Source organism: Epinephelus fuscoguttatus, linkage group LG19 (genome assembly GCF_011397635.1).
Source record: "Epinephelus fuscoguttatus linkage group LG19, E.fuscoguttatus.final_Chr_v1".
Classification (NCBI taxonomy): domain Eukaryota; kingdom Metazoa; phylum Chordata; class Actinopteri; order Perciformes; family Serranidae; genus Epinephelus; species Epinephelus fuscoguttatus.
Window position 1 is genome coordinate 40,719,616 of NC_064770.1, and position 18,630 is coordinate 40,738,245.

Sequence of the window (18,630 nt, forward strand, 5' to 3'; positions counted from 1 at the left end):
ACTCTTCACTCTTCTTCTCTGCTCCTGTAGCAGCTCTTCTTCTCTGCTCCTATGGCAGCTCTTCACTCTTCTTCTCTGCTTATGTAGCAGCTCTTCTTCTCTGCTCCTGTGGCAGCTCTTCACTCTTCTTCTCTGCTCATGTAGCAGCTCTTCTTCTCTGCTCCTGTAGCAGCTCTTCTTCTCTGCTCCTGTGGCAGCTCTTCTTCTCTGCTCATGTAGCAGCTCTTCTTCTCTGCTCCTGCGGCAGCTCTTCTTCTCTGCTCCTGTGGCAGCTCTTCACTCTTCTTCTCTGCTCCTGTAGCAGCTCTTCTTCTCTGCTCCTGCGGCAGCTCTTCTTCTCGGCTTCTGCAGCAGCTCTTCTTCTCTGCTCCTGGAGCAGCTCGACTCCTCTCCTCACCATGGATCCATAAAGAGAACTCTGCATCTGCTGCTGTGTCTCATGTGTGATGAAGACTGGATGAGGAGAGACTCGCTGTTGACGCTGAGAAATATCTTGAGCTAAACGACCCACAGACCCGTCATTATAAAGACAATGTCCACAAAGATACTTCCTGATAGGTCACAGCTCTGTTGATTGGCTCTACAGGTGAGAAAGGAACTCTAATTATCAGCTGTCCACGTGATTTGAAGCTAACACAGAGGTGAAGTACTCGTCTGTCAGTATAAGTAGTAATAACTTTGTGTGGTCGTCTGTTGATGAGCTGCAGCGTGACGCATCAGGTGTGTGCTAGGAGCAGCATCTGACAGGTGTCATATGACGTGCTGCGATGTGGCGGCGCAGGCGTGTTTGCTGCGTAACACAGCTGTCAGTCAGGTTCTGTGACCTGAGGTCAGACTGTCAAACATGAATCAGGATTCAGACACTGGGATTTTTTCTCTCCTCAGATTTTGTGACCTGGTTGCCATTTTGAATACAGGTAAACAGGAGTAACAAGCCCCGCCCACCAGCTGGGCCAACTTCCTCATGTTACAGCTTGCTAACAGACTGAGGAGGAGGACAACGACCATAACGGTGAGAGGGAAGGAGGACAGACTGTCTCATGTACTCGTCTCACGGGATCTTGGCAGTTTTGTCAAATATTTTTTTTTTATCAAAGTGGTCAACGCTAACTTTATTGACGCTCATCAGCCGACACTTCGTCAGGAGACTCTCTGGATTCAGTCATTGTTCAGATAATCAGCAGCTGTAATCGAAAATATCTGGTTCTATGATTAAAAAGTTAAAAGTACAAAAATTTTGCGGACATAAAAATTTTTCACTAACTGCTAACTACAACTCCCAGTGTGCATTTGGGCAGTAACTATCCAATCAAAGAGCTCCTGTTGCGTTGAAGATAAAAACAACGCTGCTGAGAAAAGTGGAAACAGTCTGCAGCTTAAATCAGCTCAGTGAGGGTGAATTCAGTTACCATGGTGACCGGTGTTGTCAACAACTGCATGTTGATGATTCTGCATCGCTCTTATGAAGGAGTCTTCTCTGTGGCTGCAGCAGCTGAGGCTCATGGGTACTGTAGTATTTAGACATTAACACGGCTTCATTAACAAAAGACTACTGGTCTGTTTTAAAGTCACAAAACTTTACTGCAAAAAGATTTTAAATATCAGGCTGAGTATTTGTGAACAATTCAAACTTCATAAACTGAACATGAAACACTTCCTGTTTCAAAGCGTCACACTCTTATTTTACAATAATTATTCTTTAAATAAGGCACACAGTGATTTCAGGAAACATCCAGACAGAGAATGAATGATTATTAATGATAATTCAAACACAGCTGTTATAAAATGTTTCTTCACAGAAACAGTTCCAACAAACACTGAACATTAATAAACATTTAAAATATATTTATATCTGCCTATGATGACATCACACTCTGTTATTACTCAGTGTTTCATACTGATAATAAATGATACATAAAGTGACTTTAAATAATCGATATGTGGAGAAGAAACTGTCAAAGTGCAGCTGATTGTTGTCTCCTCGTCTTTAAAATACTTTCTGAGAAGATCATTTCTGACGCGTTCAATCTGCAGCAGCTCGTTAGAGAACAATAAGAAGCTGCTCTCACACGAGACTCGTTAAGGCTCAGTTTGTTTCCTAAAGTGCTGAAAAAGTTTGTTCCAGTTAAAATTAAATTATAAAACAAAAACAGACAGAACAAATCTAAAGTCTAAATATTACAAAATGTCAGAGTTTAATCTGTGACATCATCTTCCTCTCTCCTCCTCTTCATCAGCAGGTCTCATCTTCATGTCCTCAGTCAGTCGACAGCTCGTCTCTCACTGGAAGGGAAAGGTCAAAGGTTAATCACCAGGTTAATCAGGGTCATGGCGCTAACAGACTGAAGCTAAAGCTAACAGGTCCCGGGTCATGATGCCATGCTAACACACTGAGGCTAAAGCTAACAGGTCCCGGGTCATGATGTCATGCTAACACACTGAGGCTAAAGCTAACAGGTCCCAGGTCATGATGTCATGCTAACATACTGAGGCTAAAGCTAACAGGTCCCAGGTCATGATGTCATGCTAACAGACTGAGGCTAAAGCTAACAGGTCCCAGATCATGATGTCATGCTAACAGACTGAAGCTAAAGCTAACAGGTCCCGGGTCATGATGTCATGCTAACAGACTGAGGCTAAAGCTAACAGGTCCCGGGTCATGATGTCATGCTAACAGACTGAGGCTAAAGCTAACAGGTCTCAGGTCATGATATCATGCTAACAGACTGAGGTCAAAGCCAACAGGTCTCAGGTCATGATGTCATGCTAACAGACTGAGGCTAAAGCTAACAGGTCCCGGGTCATGATGTCATGCTAACAGACTGAAGCTAAAGCTAACTGGTCTCAGGTCATGATAACATGCTAACAGACTGAGGCTAAAGCTAACGGGTCCCAGGTCATGATGTCATGCTAACAGACTGAGGCTAAAGCTAAAATAATCTTCCATTAAACAGATAAGAGTCTTGATGTATAATGTCGACATTATGAGCTCACGGTGCAGCTGTGTTTCGGGGGCAAAGGTCACGCCTCTCCCTGCTCTCTCCTGAGATCCGCTGCTGCTGCCGCTGATCGAGCTCTTCCTCATGATGCCTGAACAACAAACACAAGTTATTTTCTCATATCGTCATCGTTTCTGACGTCAGTATTGTTTCTCTGTGTCAGGCTGCAGCGGTTCATCCACACCTGCAGGGGGCAGCACGTCCAGCCTCTGCAGGCTGCTTTTGCGAGAAGGAGGGTAGTTGCTGGTCTTGGAGAGGCGGCGTTGGCGGGGGTTCAACATAGCGGCCGGGGGAACGATACCAGGGGGCGGGACTTTACCCATCCTCAGGTACAGCTGCTCGATCTCTGCCTTCTGATTGGCCTGCAGGTTCTGCACCTCCACCAGGTGTCTGCGGTTTGAAACGTGAGATTAGTGTTTCATTTCGTCTGTTTTCATGTGTGAGACGATCAATTCTGTTTTCATCACCTTTCACGGAGCTTCTGCAGCTCCTCCCACATTTCCTCATTCTCACTCTCTGATTCATCGGAGCTGACGTGGGGTGCCGAGCGGCTCCACAACTGGCTGAGGCTGCCGGCAGATCCCTCACACAGGCTGAGGCTCTGCCTCCGACTGCCCCACCTCTTCGTGTCCTCCTCTTCGTCCTGTCCTCCAAGATTGTCATGGTAACCATGAAAATGACCAGGTGAGGAGACGATCACTGTGCCGATGCTGCTCTGTGATTCGCTCTCCTCCGATGTGCTGCTCTCTGAGCTCTCTGATGTGTTCGCCCTGGAGGGAGGCGGGGAGTGGGCCGTCGGTGTGGCCTGGTTTAGGGGGCGGGGCTCCTGATTACGGACGGCAGGGATGTCTTTAGAGGCCGTCACCTGGAAACGACCAACGGTGAAGAGTGAAGGTGTCTTTACTGAAACAGAGAAACAGAAGAACATCAGTCTGTCCTGAGGGCGGCGCCACAGGAAACACTTTAACTGTTTCCTGTTCAGCATTGAGACGTTCATCCACTGTGTGAGTCTGTTTTTTAAATAAAGAACAAACTGAATCACTGACAGACGAGTACGTCTTACCCTCCTGTATGGGTGACAGACTGGGGGACGATGAGACGCTGGAGGACACCTGGACAAGACTAGGAGCAGAAACAGTCTCTGAACCTGTGAACCAGATAAACGATCAGTGAGTCTGTTCCTGCTGGTGCGATGTCGCTTTGTGATGTCAGCAGGGACTCACCATGCAGGGGCGGAGCTGAGCCGACCTTTGGCTGAACAGTACTGAGAGGCTGAAATGAATGAATGAATGAACGAATGAATGAACTGTCTCTAACCCTAACCCTACCCCGACTACAGAAACCAGGTTCCTGTAACCAGGACATTTATCTCGTTCCTGTAGAGCAGGAGAGGACTCGGACTTTTCATGAGGAGCTCATGAACACACCATGAGTACACAGGTAAGCCTGTGTCATGCTTTAACAGAAGCTCACCTGTCCTTGAGGTGTGTTAGAAATATGGTTCAGCAGCGCCACCTGCTGGCTGCTGGGGGCGGAGCCTGTCTGAGAGGTGGTGGTGCTGTAGGCCATCTGAAGGGGGAAAGGAGCAGAGAAGGAGGCGTTGCTTGGAGGATGGAGCTTAGGGCCCAGGGATGGAGACATGGGGGGAGTCAGGGGCTGGGGGTGAAAGCCCTGGTTGGGGGTCCCAGGTGGGGGCATGAAGGACTGGGCCACACTCATAGCCAGAGAGAGCACATTTGCCAGAGAGAAGAGAGGCTGGTCAGGTGGGGGCCAGTGAGGAGGGAGAGGAGGAGGAGGAGGAGGAGGAGGAGGAGGAGGAGGAGGGGGAGCTGAGGAAGAGGAGGAGGGGATGAAGAGGGAGGGGTTACTGTGGACTTGGTGGAGGTCGGTGGAGGAGTTATGGGTGGGGAAGTAGGGGGAGTGAGAGGGAGATGGGAGGTTATACTGAGGAGGAAGGGGGAAGTGGGAGGGGGGAGAAGGGGTGGACTCTGGGTGGGGGTAATGGTGGGGGTAGGGGAGGGGCTGATGGGAGGAAGCTGGAGAGACGGGGGGGTAAGATGATCAATAATGGGTTTTTATGTCAGGACATAAAAAAAAATTACATGTTAAAGTGTTATTTTAACTTTCTATAAGGTTTATTGGAAACAACAGGGGCCCCAGGACGTTTCCCTGAGGGACTCCAGAAATTATTGAAGATGGAGAACAAGAGGATTTACCTCAGTGGTGGACTCCTCCTTTAATTTCTAAAAAATTGCGACCTAACATTTTTGAAAATGACTGTATAAAGTTAAAAAGTAGACGATGTGCGGCTGTTGTGACGGAAAAGATTAAGTGTTCACGTACCTGAGGAGGTGTGGAAAGACTGTGACCTCAGGGGTCTGACAGACGGCGTGGCCTCAGGGTCAATGTAAAAGTCTCCGCCCTTCAAGGGTGAGGGGTCAGCATCTGCAATGTCTGATCGGACAACATGTCTTACATGTGTAAAGACCTCATGATGTATCAGAAAACAACAGTCAGTGGTGTTAGAAGCTAATGCTACTCCCAGAGCTCCACACTCCTCCCAGGTGAAGTTATTATGAGTCTTAGTGAAAATACTAAACTCAGAGAGGTGACGGTGACTCAGGAGCTCAGCTGATCAACTCTCAGCAGCATTTTGGAGAATAATTTGTCCTTATCCAAAAAGTTTCGATGACGTGTCATAAAACATATGTGGAGTTTTGCATTCTTCATGTTTCCTTTTTAATCTAGACACTAAAAATAATTCACTTTAACTCACAAACAGGTACAAATATCGGATCCTGTTGAATCTGAATCAAAATTCAGTTACAGCTGAAATCTGTCTAATTAGCTCTGTATCAGAGTTTTATGAAAGATATATGTAAAATTGTTTTTGTATCTGATCATGAACTGAACTTCATTTACCTTCTTTACCTTCGACCTTAACTAGCTTGCGTTTTTGGTTCATGTCTCCAAAAGTAGATCAGGAGCCAGAGCCTTCAGCTATCAGGCTCCTCTCCTGTGGAATCATCTTCCTGTTACGGTCCGGGAGGCAGACACCGTCTCCACATTTAAGACTAGACTTAAGACTTTCCTCTTTGATAAAGCTTATAGTTAGGGCTGGCTCAGGCTTGCCCTGTACCAGCCCCTAGTTAGGCTGACTTAGGCCTAGTCTGCCGGAGGACCCCTCTATAATACACCGGGCACCTTCTCTCCTTCTCTCCTTCTCTCCTTCTCTCTCTCTCTCTCTCTCTCTCTCTCTCTCTCGTATTCTATTACTGCATCTAGCTAACTCGGCCATTCTGGATGTCACTAACTCGGCTTCTTCTCCGGAGCCTTTGTGCTCCACTGTCTCTCAGATTAACTCATATCACAGCGGTGCCTGGACAGCGTGACGTGTGTGGTTGTGCTGCTGCCGTGGTCCTGCCAGATGCCTCCTGCTGCTGCTGCCATCATTAGTCATTAGTCACTTCTGTTATTATACACATATGATTATTGTCACACATGTATACTGCCAGATATTAATACATACTTTCAACATATTGTACCGCAGTAGCCAGAACTATAACTATAATATTATTACTTTCATTAATGTTGTTGTAAGCTACTGTCATTACCTGCATATCTCTCTCTCTCTCTCTCTCTCTCTCTCTGTCTCATTGTGTCATATGGATTACTGTTAATTTATCATGTTGATCTGTTCTGTACGACATCTATTGCACGTCTGTCCGTCCTGGAAGAGGGATCCCTCCTCAGTTGCTCTTCCTGAGGTTTCTACTGTTTTTTCCCCGTTAAAAGGTTTTTTGGGGAGTTTTTCCTGATCAGCTGTGAGGGTCATAAGGACAGAGGGATGTCGTATGCTGTAAAGCCCTGTGAGGCAAATTGTGATTTGTGATATTGGGCTTTATAAATAAAATTGATTGATTGATTGATTGATTGAGTTTCTTACCAGGAAGTGAAGACGAGGACAGATTTCTGGTGAGGCCCTGCGCCGGCAGGTTCGGCTGAAGAAAAACGATGAAACAAAAATCAGTCAAACAAAAATAATTTGTAATTTAAATCTTATCTGAAAAGTCTCTTATGTCTCTGTTTTATTTCTCAGGACAAAAGACAGCTGAAGACATCGTGTTGAACAAACTGGGATGATTTAGTGTTCACACACACACACACACACACACACACACTTACAGCAGAGCTGGGCAGCGTGGAGGCGTTCACGTGAGATAACCTGTCGCTGTCAGCTGGCTGCTGTTGGTGCATCATAGACTCCACCTTGTTGATGATGTCATACATGCGGAGGATGAATCCTTCTCGTTCCAAAGGCGTGATGAAGTCTCTGTGTAGCTGAGTTCAGACAGGAAACAACACACAGCTGCATCACACTGACGCTGATCCAACATGATGATCTGTGATCAGTCAGTTTCTCCTTTGTTTCATTAATTTAGCTGTAAAATAATTAAATGTATTCACAGATATTTTATTTGTGTAACGTGTGTGTGTTTGCAGCTCTGTGTTATATCTGCAAAATAGTTTTGTGAGTTTCCAAATGTTTTTTTGTATTTGTGAAGGTCGTCTGATATTCACCGATGACACGTTCACACACAGACAGACTGTCGATCTGTTCACAGATCCTATTGGCTGTTGGCGCTCACCATCACAGAGGCGATGTCCTCTGGATTGTCTCCGTCCAGGTCAAACTTGAACGTCACCATCTTACTGTCATGAGTCTGCAGCTGACACTCCACCACCCGGTCCACTTTGTCTGACACCTGAACGCACCACAGTGTTACACACAGCACGTTATATATACATGAATCTAATGATGACATCATCCCTGTGATCCTTCGACGTGCCCTAGTTTTCCACCTGAACGCATCACACCGTGTGTTATATATTATTTACATGATACACATCTGTAATCTAATGATGACATCACCCCTGTGATTCTCAGACGTCCCCTCGATCTCCGCCTGAATTGCTTCGTAACCGCTCGTCTGGCGGCTTCCTGGTTACTTTTGTCTGATTGGCCTTCATTGCAGTCACTCAGACCTGAGGTCACATCGGAGGCACAGCTACACGACAGGAAGTGAAGAGACAGAAGACGGTGAGACATTTAAATGTGAACACGAGCAAAGCTGGTTCCTGGTGTTCAGTGAACACGTCGTGTACTGTCTCTGTGAGGACTCACTGTCTAGGAGGACCTACCTTGAGACAGAGGACATTTTAATAAAGTGGACATGTGTGCAGTAGCTCCGTAGATTCAGGTTAATAAACATCCTCTGAGGTCTAAAAATGAAGGTGTGTTTGTGTTACCTGTCAACAGGTGAGGTGAAGCCGCTGACTGATCCAGACGACTGTCTCTCAGCAGCCTTGGACACAGCGATGCTCTGGAGACAAACACAAACAGTGAGATTCATGATGCTCATGATGAGCGTCATAGAGACGCTCAGTGAGACGTCTCACAGAGCTCTCGTGTCAGTACCTCATGTGCTCCTGCAGGGGGCGACAGAGCTTCATCACTGACTGCAGCTTCAAACATAAAACACCTGAACCTGAAACACCTGATGCTGATCACATTCATGTTATCAATAACTACAAATCAGATTATTGATATTCACAACAGAGAAAACGTGTTTGTGTTGAGATGATTTTAAAAGTGACATCTGTGTTAACAGATCATAACGGGACAAGAGCAGAAGTACTGAGTGACATTTATGGTTTCTATCCACCTTATACCTGCTCCCATGATGCCTTGCGCAAATTAGGTGTATGACTTCTGGCGTTGAACCAAAACCGGCGATTTCCAACGGTATCAGTTTGTTTACAGTTGTTTACAGTACTCTATTCTTCTTTCCAAGAGGGAAATAAAAGGTGGAACACACCACCTGTTAAAGCTCAAACAGGATCATGTGATCAAATCTCTGCCATCTCTGACCGCCATCTCAAAGCAACGCTAACAGTTAGCACGCTAACAGTTAGCATGCTAAAAATTAGCTCGCCTTGCTCCATTAAAATATCATGAACTTTAACATGTCCCGAGCAGCTGAAGGAAACATCTGCTCCTTCTAAAGCTGATTTCTGACACCAAGACATAACTCAGTATTAACTGTAGCTCCATGTAAAGTGAATAAATGTGATGTTTCCAGCTGATCCTTCGCTCGTCTGCGTTAACCACGCAGTTTACACATTTGTGTAACTTGTGATTTATTAAAAACTGTTCTGAGTGAAACATGAAGCTGAATTCAGCAGCAGACTTCAGTCGGGACTAACTAGCTCACTGCTACTTCCTCTGTCTCACAGGAAGTGCCTGCTCACCTTGGGGAAACGCAGCACAGGGAGGGGCGGAGCTTTGGATGGAGTCCGGGTCACATGGCGAGGTGTTCCCAGAGCCGGGGCGGGGACTGAAGGGAGGGGGGAGTAGTGAGTGACCGGAGGGGGCGTGGCTTCAACTTTCTGCAGGACGGCTGAGGAGCTGAGGGAGGTCTCCATGTCACAGTCGGCTGCCAGAGAAAGAGTCAGGAACACACAACTGCTTATTGGAATAAAATAAAATAATAAATCATATAAATAACAAATATTAACAAAGTTAATTACAGATAAATAATATATTAATCATGATAATATCCTGACATGTAGCGGAGGAGTGCAAGGTGTTTCTGGCCATCTCCTCGTCTCCGTCCCCCTCCGTCCTGCTGGAGATGCTGCCGATCCCAGAATCCACTGGGCTGCTACTTGATGATGTCACTGTTGCAGAGGGCGGGGCTTGTATCCAGGCGGGGGTGGGTGCTGAAGAGTCCTGCTGTGAGTTTAAACAGAATTAGTTCATTTGTTGTAATCTGAGTTCTCCTCGATAACATCCATCGACTCGTGTTCCTACTCTGTACCAACTTTAACCAGCGTGGTGGAGGACGGTCGCGTCTGAGCGAGAATGTTTGAGGCTGAAACATGATTCCAGAACCTGCAGTTCCTCTAACGTCCATGTCCATATTCACATGTAGAAATCAACATGTTTGCAGCCTGTCTGGTCTCTGGAGATCATTTTTATACAACTCAGCTGTTTACATTTTATTGAGGCTTAAAGTCACATCATTGATGGGGGCGGGGCCTCTTTGAGTGACAGGCTGTCTGCTGAGTCAGATCCAACCCTGGCACCTCCCAGCTCCTCTACAGCTCCGCCCTCAAATTGTAGATGATGTCATCATCTCTGTTTTAAATGAACAAATGAACAGCGACGGGAGTTTTGAAGCTTCTGCACCTCAGACGACGTTTTTAAAAATCTGTTAGTGTGGACGAGAGACAAAAACGTCAAGAAAATATACGTTTATAAAACATAACCTCAGATAACGACCTCCGTCCTGCTCTCTCATCTCTTTAATGACGCCATGATCTTTGCTCCAGCGCCACCTTCAGGACAGACCTGACACGTGCGGCTGTTTGCCTGTCAGATTAAACTCTGCGTCACCGTCCTGCCCTGTTTCTATGGAAACACCTTTACCTGATTGGCCACCCTCCCGGCAGTGGACGAGCTCGTGGCGGCTGCTGGTCTCTGATTGGGTGGTTCAGGTGGCTGGGGGGCGGGGTCAGACTCCTCTTCCATGACACCTTCCTTCCTCTGAGCTTCCTCCAGCAGGCGGCGCCGTTTCTCCCGCTGACGCTTGATGGCCGTGACGCAATGTCTTATTGCCTTTGCGACCACCATATAGTCGGCCTCACACAGGAACCCCAGCACCACCTGAGGGACGGACACACAGAGACACAGGTGAGACTACCTTCATCTGTCCGCCTGCCAGGTGATGTCATCAGGGCGGCGCTGCAGGTACCATCTCCTGAGCGACCTCCTCCGGGACGTCTTTGTAGAGCTCGAACAGGAACTCGATGGCATTGTTGTCTTTGTATTTCCCGTGGAGCTTCTTGTTGTGGTCCATCCTGAGCCACAGCGTCACCCCCGACTTCAAGCCGTCGTCTTCCTCCGCCAGCTCCACACGGACACCGAGCTCCTCCTGGAAGAACCGCAGATCCAGCAGGTCCTGAACTGTGAACCTGCCGCAGGAAACGAAGGAGACACAAAGACGATCAGAAACTGGAGCTGAGCGTCAAACCAGAGTCCACCGGCCTGATGCCAGGGTTACAGACACACTGGGGACACAAAATAAATCTGTAAAATGTTTCAGTTATTGTGTCTCTCGTTTGGATCAGGAAAAACAAAAAGACATTTTATTTCTTTGATAACTCACAAACACTAAAGCTGCGCTGTTTGTTTCCTGTTTATTGAATTTAAACCCACAGAGTGTAAAAACTAAAGTCTGAGCTAATGTTGCTAAAGCTAACAGCTGAGTGACATCAACACTCACTATCAGGACAACTAATCAATAACTTAATCTAATTGCTGATCAGAATCATCTGATGACTGACTGTTTCCATGGAGACAGTTACTGGACTTCATGTTGTGTCACTGCAGTGTTTCAGAGCGTCCAGCAGGTGGAGCTGTTTCACGCTGATCAGCTGATCGGTCGCTGTCACACCTGAGCTGCAGTCGTCTTTTAGTTTGTGACAACTTTACATGAACTCATTGATTGGACAGTTTGGTGATGTCATCCTGCATCATCAGTGGGTCCACCACAGCTGCCCAATCAGAGAGACACCTGAGCTGCAGGTGAGACAGGTGTGAATGCTGCGCTGCGATTGGTCCATTACCTCTCGCTGCTGTTGGTCCGAATGCAGCCTTCAATGATCTCCTTCAGCTCGGGAACTTTGACTTTGAAGAAACTGTCGGGTTTGATTCCCTGAGAGACGGACAGACAGAAAGTCAGTCATGTGACCAAACACAGGAGGTAGACAGCACTCAGTGGGCGGAGCCTTACGTTGGTGACTTTGCGGTAGATCTGGGCGGCGTTCTGACACTCGGAGTACGGATACTCGGACGTCGCCATCTCCAGGATGCACATACCGAAGGCGTAAACGTCCACGGCCTCGTCATACTTCTCCTCGTACATCTCTGGAGCCATGAACTCTGGGGTCCCTGAACGCATCACAACAGCTGCTTTACTAACTGTGTTAAAACTGGAACATATTTGACCCTGCCGGCTCTCTGTACATGCTGTGTTCTTACCGATGACGCTCTTGGCGAACGAGGCCTTCTTCAGCGTGGCGAGGCCCAGGTCTCCAATCTTGACAGAGGCGGTGGGTCCGGTGATGAAGACGTTGTCACACTTGAGGTCTCGGTGCAGAATGGGGGGGCAGCGTGAGTGAAGGAACTGCAGTCCCTTCAGGATCTGGAAGCTCCAACGCTGCAGCAGCTTCAGCTTCATCTCACGGAACCTGCGCAGGTACCTGAAGGGGTCACAGAGGAAATACACACCTGCTCAGGTCAGGTGACCTCCAGGGACTGATGAGGACATGGGGTGTTCAGGGTCTAAAATGTTGTGAGACGTTCATGGACTGAAATGTTGTGGGATAAATTGGACTCTGATGGCGCCAGTTGTGTCTTTGATGGCGGACTCACGTCTTCAGCGTCCCGGACGTCATGAGCTCCGTCACCAGGATGGTGCATTTGTGTCCCCCCAGCGTGCACTTCCAGGAGTCGAAGAATCGGACGATGTTGGGATGCTGCAGAGCCTTCAACATCTCCACCTCCTCAGTGAACCTCTGACGCTCCGACTTGGTCAGACGATGAGTCTGAGGATCAGTGAACACATCGATTGGTTTGTTGAACCTGAACTGATGAATACATGAAACACCTGAGAGTCAACACGAAGGGCACAGAACCCTGAGACACACAGCTGAAGATCTGCTGACAAGGTAACACTCAAACGTCTCACATTACTGCTGAGCATCATGGGAAATCAGCAGCACACACACACACACACACACACTGTTGTTTGTTTGTTTGTTTGTTTATGACCAATCAGCTGCTGGAGATTCTGATGTTTGTTTTTAGTTTCTAAAGGTCGATGATGTCATTAAACATCATCATGAAATTATAATTTAACACACAAATAAAATTAAAGGAATTCAACACAGCAAAATAAAAATTAAATACGAAAATAAAATAAACATGAAGTTAAATAAAAAGAGATTAATAAAGTCAAATAAAATAAAGTTTAAAAAAAGAAATAAAATAAAATATTAACATAAACAAGCAAAATGAAAATATTAATCATATCATCATATCAAATTTGTTTCTTCGTCATGTTGTGACTTTTCAGAGGGACGCCGACCCACAACAGGAAGTCACAGAGAGCTGAACTTTGACCTCATTAACTCTGTGTGTGTGTGTGTGTGTGTGTGAGAGAGCTGTTATCACCTTCAACCAGCAGCTGTCTGTCCAATCAGATATCAGACAGTGTGTACGACACAACAAACTGCTGAGTCACTGTTCACACTTTATCTCTCTCTCTCTCTCTCTCACACACACACACACACACACACACACACACACACACACACCATCGTCATGGCCTCTTTCAGATTCTTGTTTTGTGAAACATGAGGTTAGTCTGATGTGATGACATCACAACAGGCGGCCAATAGCAGACAGGTTCAGTGACATCACATCAGACACATGAGCTCACAGTAACTTCCTGTCCAGTAACACCCAGAGAGGAACCAGTAAGAGCAGCTCTGCTGGGAGTGACGCCTTCAGGCTCTGACGGTCTGCCGGTGGTGCCCCGCCCCGTTGGCACTAGTTGGCCTTTTTTCCGCCGACTCAGCGTGTTGAATCAGTGTCAGCACAGTGAAGCCTGTCGGTGAATGAAACTATTCTTATTGGCTGGTGAGCTCAGGGGCCCCGGGGCCTCACACCTGCTGGACATGCCCACAACACCTCTGATAGGGTGCGTCTCAGACACCCCTCTAAGAGTCGCCACCTTAACGTGGTGGAAGGGTTTGTATGTAACGGCACATTGCGGAAAAGAGTACCTAGCCCGTTACAGACACCGAGTTCGCCAGTGGGCATCTGGTAGGCGGGGCTTGGTCAGGCTCACCCCAATGAATGACATGGAGCACACAGGTGATACAAACACACAGTATCTGATCTGAGGTCAGTGTCATAGTGTTTATGATATTAAACTTCCACATACAATTTATACAGTATGTTTATATGTTTATACATTTATACAGTATGTTTATATGTTTATACATTTATATAGTATGTTTATATGTTTATACAGTATGTTTATACATTTATACAGTATGTTTATATGTCTATACGTTTATACATTTATGCAGTATGTTTATACGTTTATATGTTTATACAGTATGTTTATATGTTTATACATTTATATAATATGTTTATATGTTTATACATTTATATAGTATGTTTATATGTTTATACAGTATGTTTATACATTTATACAGTATGTTTATATGTCTATACGTTTATACATTTATGCAGTATGTTTATACGTTTATATGTTTATACAGTATGTTTATATGTTTATACATTTATACAGTATGTTTATATGTCTATACGTTTATACATTTATGCAGTATGTTTATACGTTTATATGTTTATACAGTATGTTTATATGTCTATACGTTTATACATTTATGCAGTATGTTTATACGTTTATATGTTTATACAGTATGTTTATACGTTTATACGTTTATACAGTATGTTTATATGTTTATACATTTATATAGTATGTTTATATGTTTATACAGTATGTTTATACATTTATACAGTATGTTTATATGTTTATACATTTATATAGTATGTTTATACATTTATACAGTATGTTTATATGTTTATACATTTATATAGTATGTTTATATGTTTATACAGTATGTTTATACATTTATACAGTATGTTTATATGTCTATACGTTTATACATTTATGCAGTATGTTTATACGTTTATATGTTTATACAGTATGTTTATATGTCTCTACGTTTATACGTTTATATGTTTATACAGTATGTTTATATGTCTATACGTTTATATGTTTATACAGTATGTTTATATGTCTATACGTTTATATGTTTATGCAGTATGTTTATACGTTCATATGTTTATACAGTATGTTTATATGTCTATACGTTTATATGTTTATGCAGTATGTTTATACGTTTATATGTTTATACAGTATGTTTATATGTCTATACGTTTATACGTTTATGCAGTATGTTTATACGTTTATATGTTTATACAGTATGTTTATATGTCTATACGTTTATATGTTTATACAGTATGTTTATATGTCTCTACGTTTATACGTTTATATGTTTATACAGTATGTTTATATGTCTATACGTTTATATGTTTATGCAGTATGTTTATACGTTTATACAGTATGTTTATATGTTTATATGTTTATACAGTATGTTTATATGTCTATACGTTTATATGTTTATACAGTATGTTTATACATTTATACAGTATGTTTATATGTTTATACATTTATATAGTATGTTTATATGTTTATACAGTATGTTTATACATTTATACAGTATGTTTATATGTCTATACGTTTATACATTTATGCAGTATGTTTATACGTTTATATGTTTATACAGTATGTTTATACGTTTATATGTTTATACAGTATGTTTATATGTCTATACGTTTATATGTTTATATGTTTATACAGTATGTTTATATGTTTATACGTTTATACGTTTATATGTTTATACAGTATGTTTATATGTCTATACGTTTATATGTTTATGCAGTATGTTTATACGTTTATATGTTTATACAGTATGTTTATACGTTTATATGTTTATACAGTATGTTTATATGTCTATACGTTTATACGTTTATGCAGTATGTTTATACGTTTATATGTTTATACAGTATGTTTATATGTCTATACGTTTATATGTTTATACAGTATGTTTATATGTCTATACGTTTATACGTTTATGCAGTATGTTTATACGTTTATATGTTTATACAGTATGTTTATATGTCTATACGTTTATATGTTTATGCAGTATGTTTATACGTTTATATGTTTATACAGTATGTTTATATGTCTATACGTTTATACGTTTATATGTTTATACAGTATGTTTATATGTCTATACGTTTATATGTTTATGCAGTATGTTTATACGTTTATATGTTTATACAGTATGTTTATATGTCTATACGTTTATATGTTTATACAGTATGTTTATATGTCTATACGTTTATATGTTTATGCAGTATGTTTGTACGTTTATATGTTTATACAGTATGTTTATATGTCTATACGTTTATATGTTTATACAGTATGTTTATATGTCTATACGTTTATATGTTTATACAGTATGTTTATATGTCTATACGTTTATACGTTTATACGTTTATACAGTATGTTTATATGTTTATACACAGGTGTGCACAGGTGTGGACAGGTGTGAACAGGTGTGTGTAGTTGTGTATCGTTGTGTGCAGGTGTGCACAGGCGTGTTACCTGCAGCTCGCACCAGGCCACCTCTACCGTGGTCTCGGTGTCCAGTCCCTTATAAACCGTCTTGAAGGAGCCTCGTCCGATCTCAATGTTGAACTTGAGGAATCGTCCGTCGGGTGACGAGGCCACCGCCTGCGTCTCCTCTTCATCACGCTCCTCCTCCTGCTGTTGCCATGGTAACACAACTGCCATGTCCTCCCCTGAGTCCCAGCTGATGTCCCGATTGGCCAGAGGGTTAGTCACAGCCTGCGGTTGGTCGGTGGGGTCTGTCATCGTCATAGTAACAGGAGGAGGAGGAGGAATAGACTGTTCCTCCACCTCTTCTTCTTCTTCTTCAGGTCTTTTGTTGAATTGTTGGTCAGCGCTCCATGGCAGCATCCTGCTCACACTCTCCTCCTCCTCCTCAGTGGGTCGTCTCCTCGGTGACGCTGTGTCCAGTTCCCCGCTGTGATGTCAGAGGAGTGGGAGGAGCCTCAGAGGAAGATGGTTCGATGAAACTGGATCAGGAAACAAAAACATTAAAGTTAAAGTTAAGTTATTGTTATTTTAAATATATCTGAATTTGTTCATATTTTCTACAGCTGCTCCTCGTTCATCTGAAACAGCTACCAAATTGCATAACTAATAAAACATAACTAAAGTATAACCAATAAATCACTAATAAATAACTAAAATACAATTAATAACTAACTAATAAATAACTAATAAGCAGTTATTTTTAAAGGTATTTTTGGGGGCATTTTTAGCCTTTAATGTACAGGACAGAGGACAAGCGTGAAAGGGGGAGAGAGAGAGAGGGAGCGACACACAGCAAAGGGCCACAGGCCGGAGTCGAACCCAGGCCGCTGTACATGGGGCGCCCACTCAACCACTAAGCCACCGACGCCCTGGTGTTAAATTATTATTTAAAATATTTGTCAGTGTGAGGGCTGCACACACACACACACACACACACACACATACAAAGGAAAACTAATGACAGGAAGTAATCTCTAATAATAATATTAATGTAAATTATATTCCACATATTCAGAGTGTGTGTGAGCAGCAGCTGACTGATAAAGTTTGGACTCAGTGTGTGTGTGCGTGTGTGTGTGTGTGTGTGTGTGTGTGTGTGTGTGTGTGTGTGTGTGAGCAGTGACAGACCGGTAAAGCTCCAGCAGCAGCAGCAGAACATCTTCACACCAACAAAGAAGAACAATAATCCTCCTCCTCCTCACTCTTCCTCCTCTTCTTCATTGTCCGCGAGCTCATCTCTGCTCACTGAGCTCGTGCTGCAGCGTCACTGTGAGAGCACGAGCTCTATCAGCTCAGAGCAGAAGGCACGAGCTGCAACAAGCCCCGCCCACCGGACACCTTTCACCTGCCCTGATAAAAACACCGGATATACGTCACACTGAGCTTCTTGTTCACTTGTCTTACGTCAGCAGTTTTTAATCCAACAGTTTTCTTTCTTTTCAGTCTTAATTCAGTGCCAGTGACGTCACCACTGACCATATGATATAATGATAATTAAACATGAGGTTAATTAACTCTTTGTGTTCCCTCTGTTCTCACACCTCACTCATCTCTTTAATCTTTTTATCTTTTTGCTTCTTTGTCAAAACATCAGTTATTTCAGTTTATGTATTTTATCACTTTATTGATTTGTGTTATTTTTCTTTTTTCTTAATTTTTTACTTCATTCTGTTTGTTTACATTTTTTAAACAGTTGATTTATTATTAATTATATGACGTCATTTCGAATAGCTATCTGATAAAGTTGTGTTACGTTGGATCTTTTTTAAATTATTTTTGAACATTTATAATTTATTATTATTTAACTTATCTTTTAATGACTTTGTATTGAAATGCTGTTTCCGTCCAGCAGGGGGCGCTGCTGTCTGAATATATCATCAACTCTTTTCTTCTTTACTTTTCTTCTGAATTTCTTATTATTTAAACATCTAATCAAACTAATCATATTTATTTCAGTTTGATAGTTTATCTTTATTCATGTAAAAATCTATTTATTTTCATGTATTAATAATCAGTCTGAATAATTTAATCTTCAGCAGAGTCACGTGTTTCTGATCCTTCAGTCTGTGACGCTCCCTTTTTCTTCTTCTGCTGCTGCTGCTTCTTCTTCTTCTTCTTCTTCTTCTTCTTCTTCTGAGAGGAGTGAGAAGGAAGAGCAGAGCGTGTTCATTAGCGTTTTTTTCTATATCATTATACCTTTAGTTTTTGTGTATGAATTGTTT

At 43.2% G+C, this 18,630-nt stretch overlaps 1 protein-coding gene across 3 annotated transcripts; it reads right to left on the minus strand.

Annotated features, from left to right (window-relative positions):
• Positions 1-1,558: 1,558 nt before the first annotated feature.
• Positions 1,559-17,675, minus strand: LOC125879414 (serine/threonine-protein kinase WNK4-like). Of its 3 annotated transcripts, none has more exons than XM_049561284.1 (23): positions 17,537-17,675; positions 16,394-16,887; positions 12,499-12,671; positions 12,106-12,326; positions 11,858-12,015; positions 11,691-11,779; positions 10,817-11,036; positions 10,492-10,728; positions 9,627-9,795; positions 9,312-9,496; positions 8,310-8,383; positions 7,933-8,068; positions 7,649-7,765; positions 7,185-7,340; positions 6,946-6,982; positions 5,343-5,453; positions 4,473-5,035; positions 4,223-4,271; positions 4,063-4,146; positions 3,467-3,902; positions 3,184-3,389; positions 2,995-3,090; positions 1,559-2,283 (listed from the first exon to the last, which is right to left on the minus strand). In XM_049561284.1, exons 2-23 carry the CDS (start codon positions 16,766-16,768, stop codon positions 2,258-2,260), a joined length of 3,918 nt encoding a protein of 1,305 aa, XP_049417241.1. In that variant the 5' UTR covers positions 16,769-16,887; positions 17,537-17,675; the 3' UTR covers positions 1,559-2,257. The 3 variants fall into 3 exon arrangements, with proteins under 3 accessions (XP_049417241.1, XP_049417240.1, XP_049417242.1); XM_049561283.1 differs by having other exon boundaries at positions 6,946-7,000; XM_049561285.1 differs by lacking the exon at positions 17,537-17,675 and adding an exon at positions 13,568-13,735 and having other exon boundaries at positions 6,946-7,000; positions 16,394-16,527.
• Between the last annotated feature and the right edge of the window lie 955 nt (positions 17,676-18,630).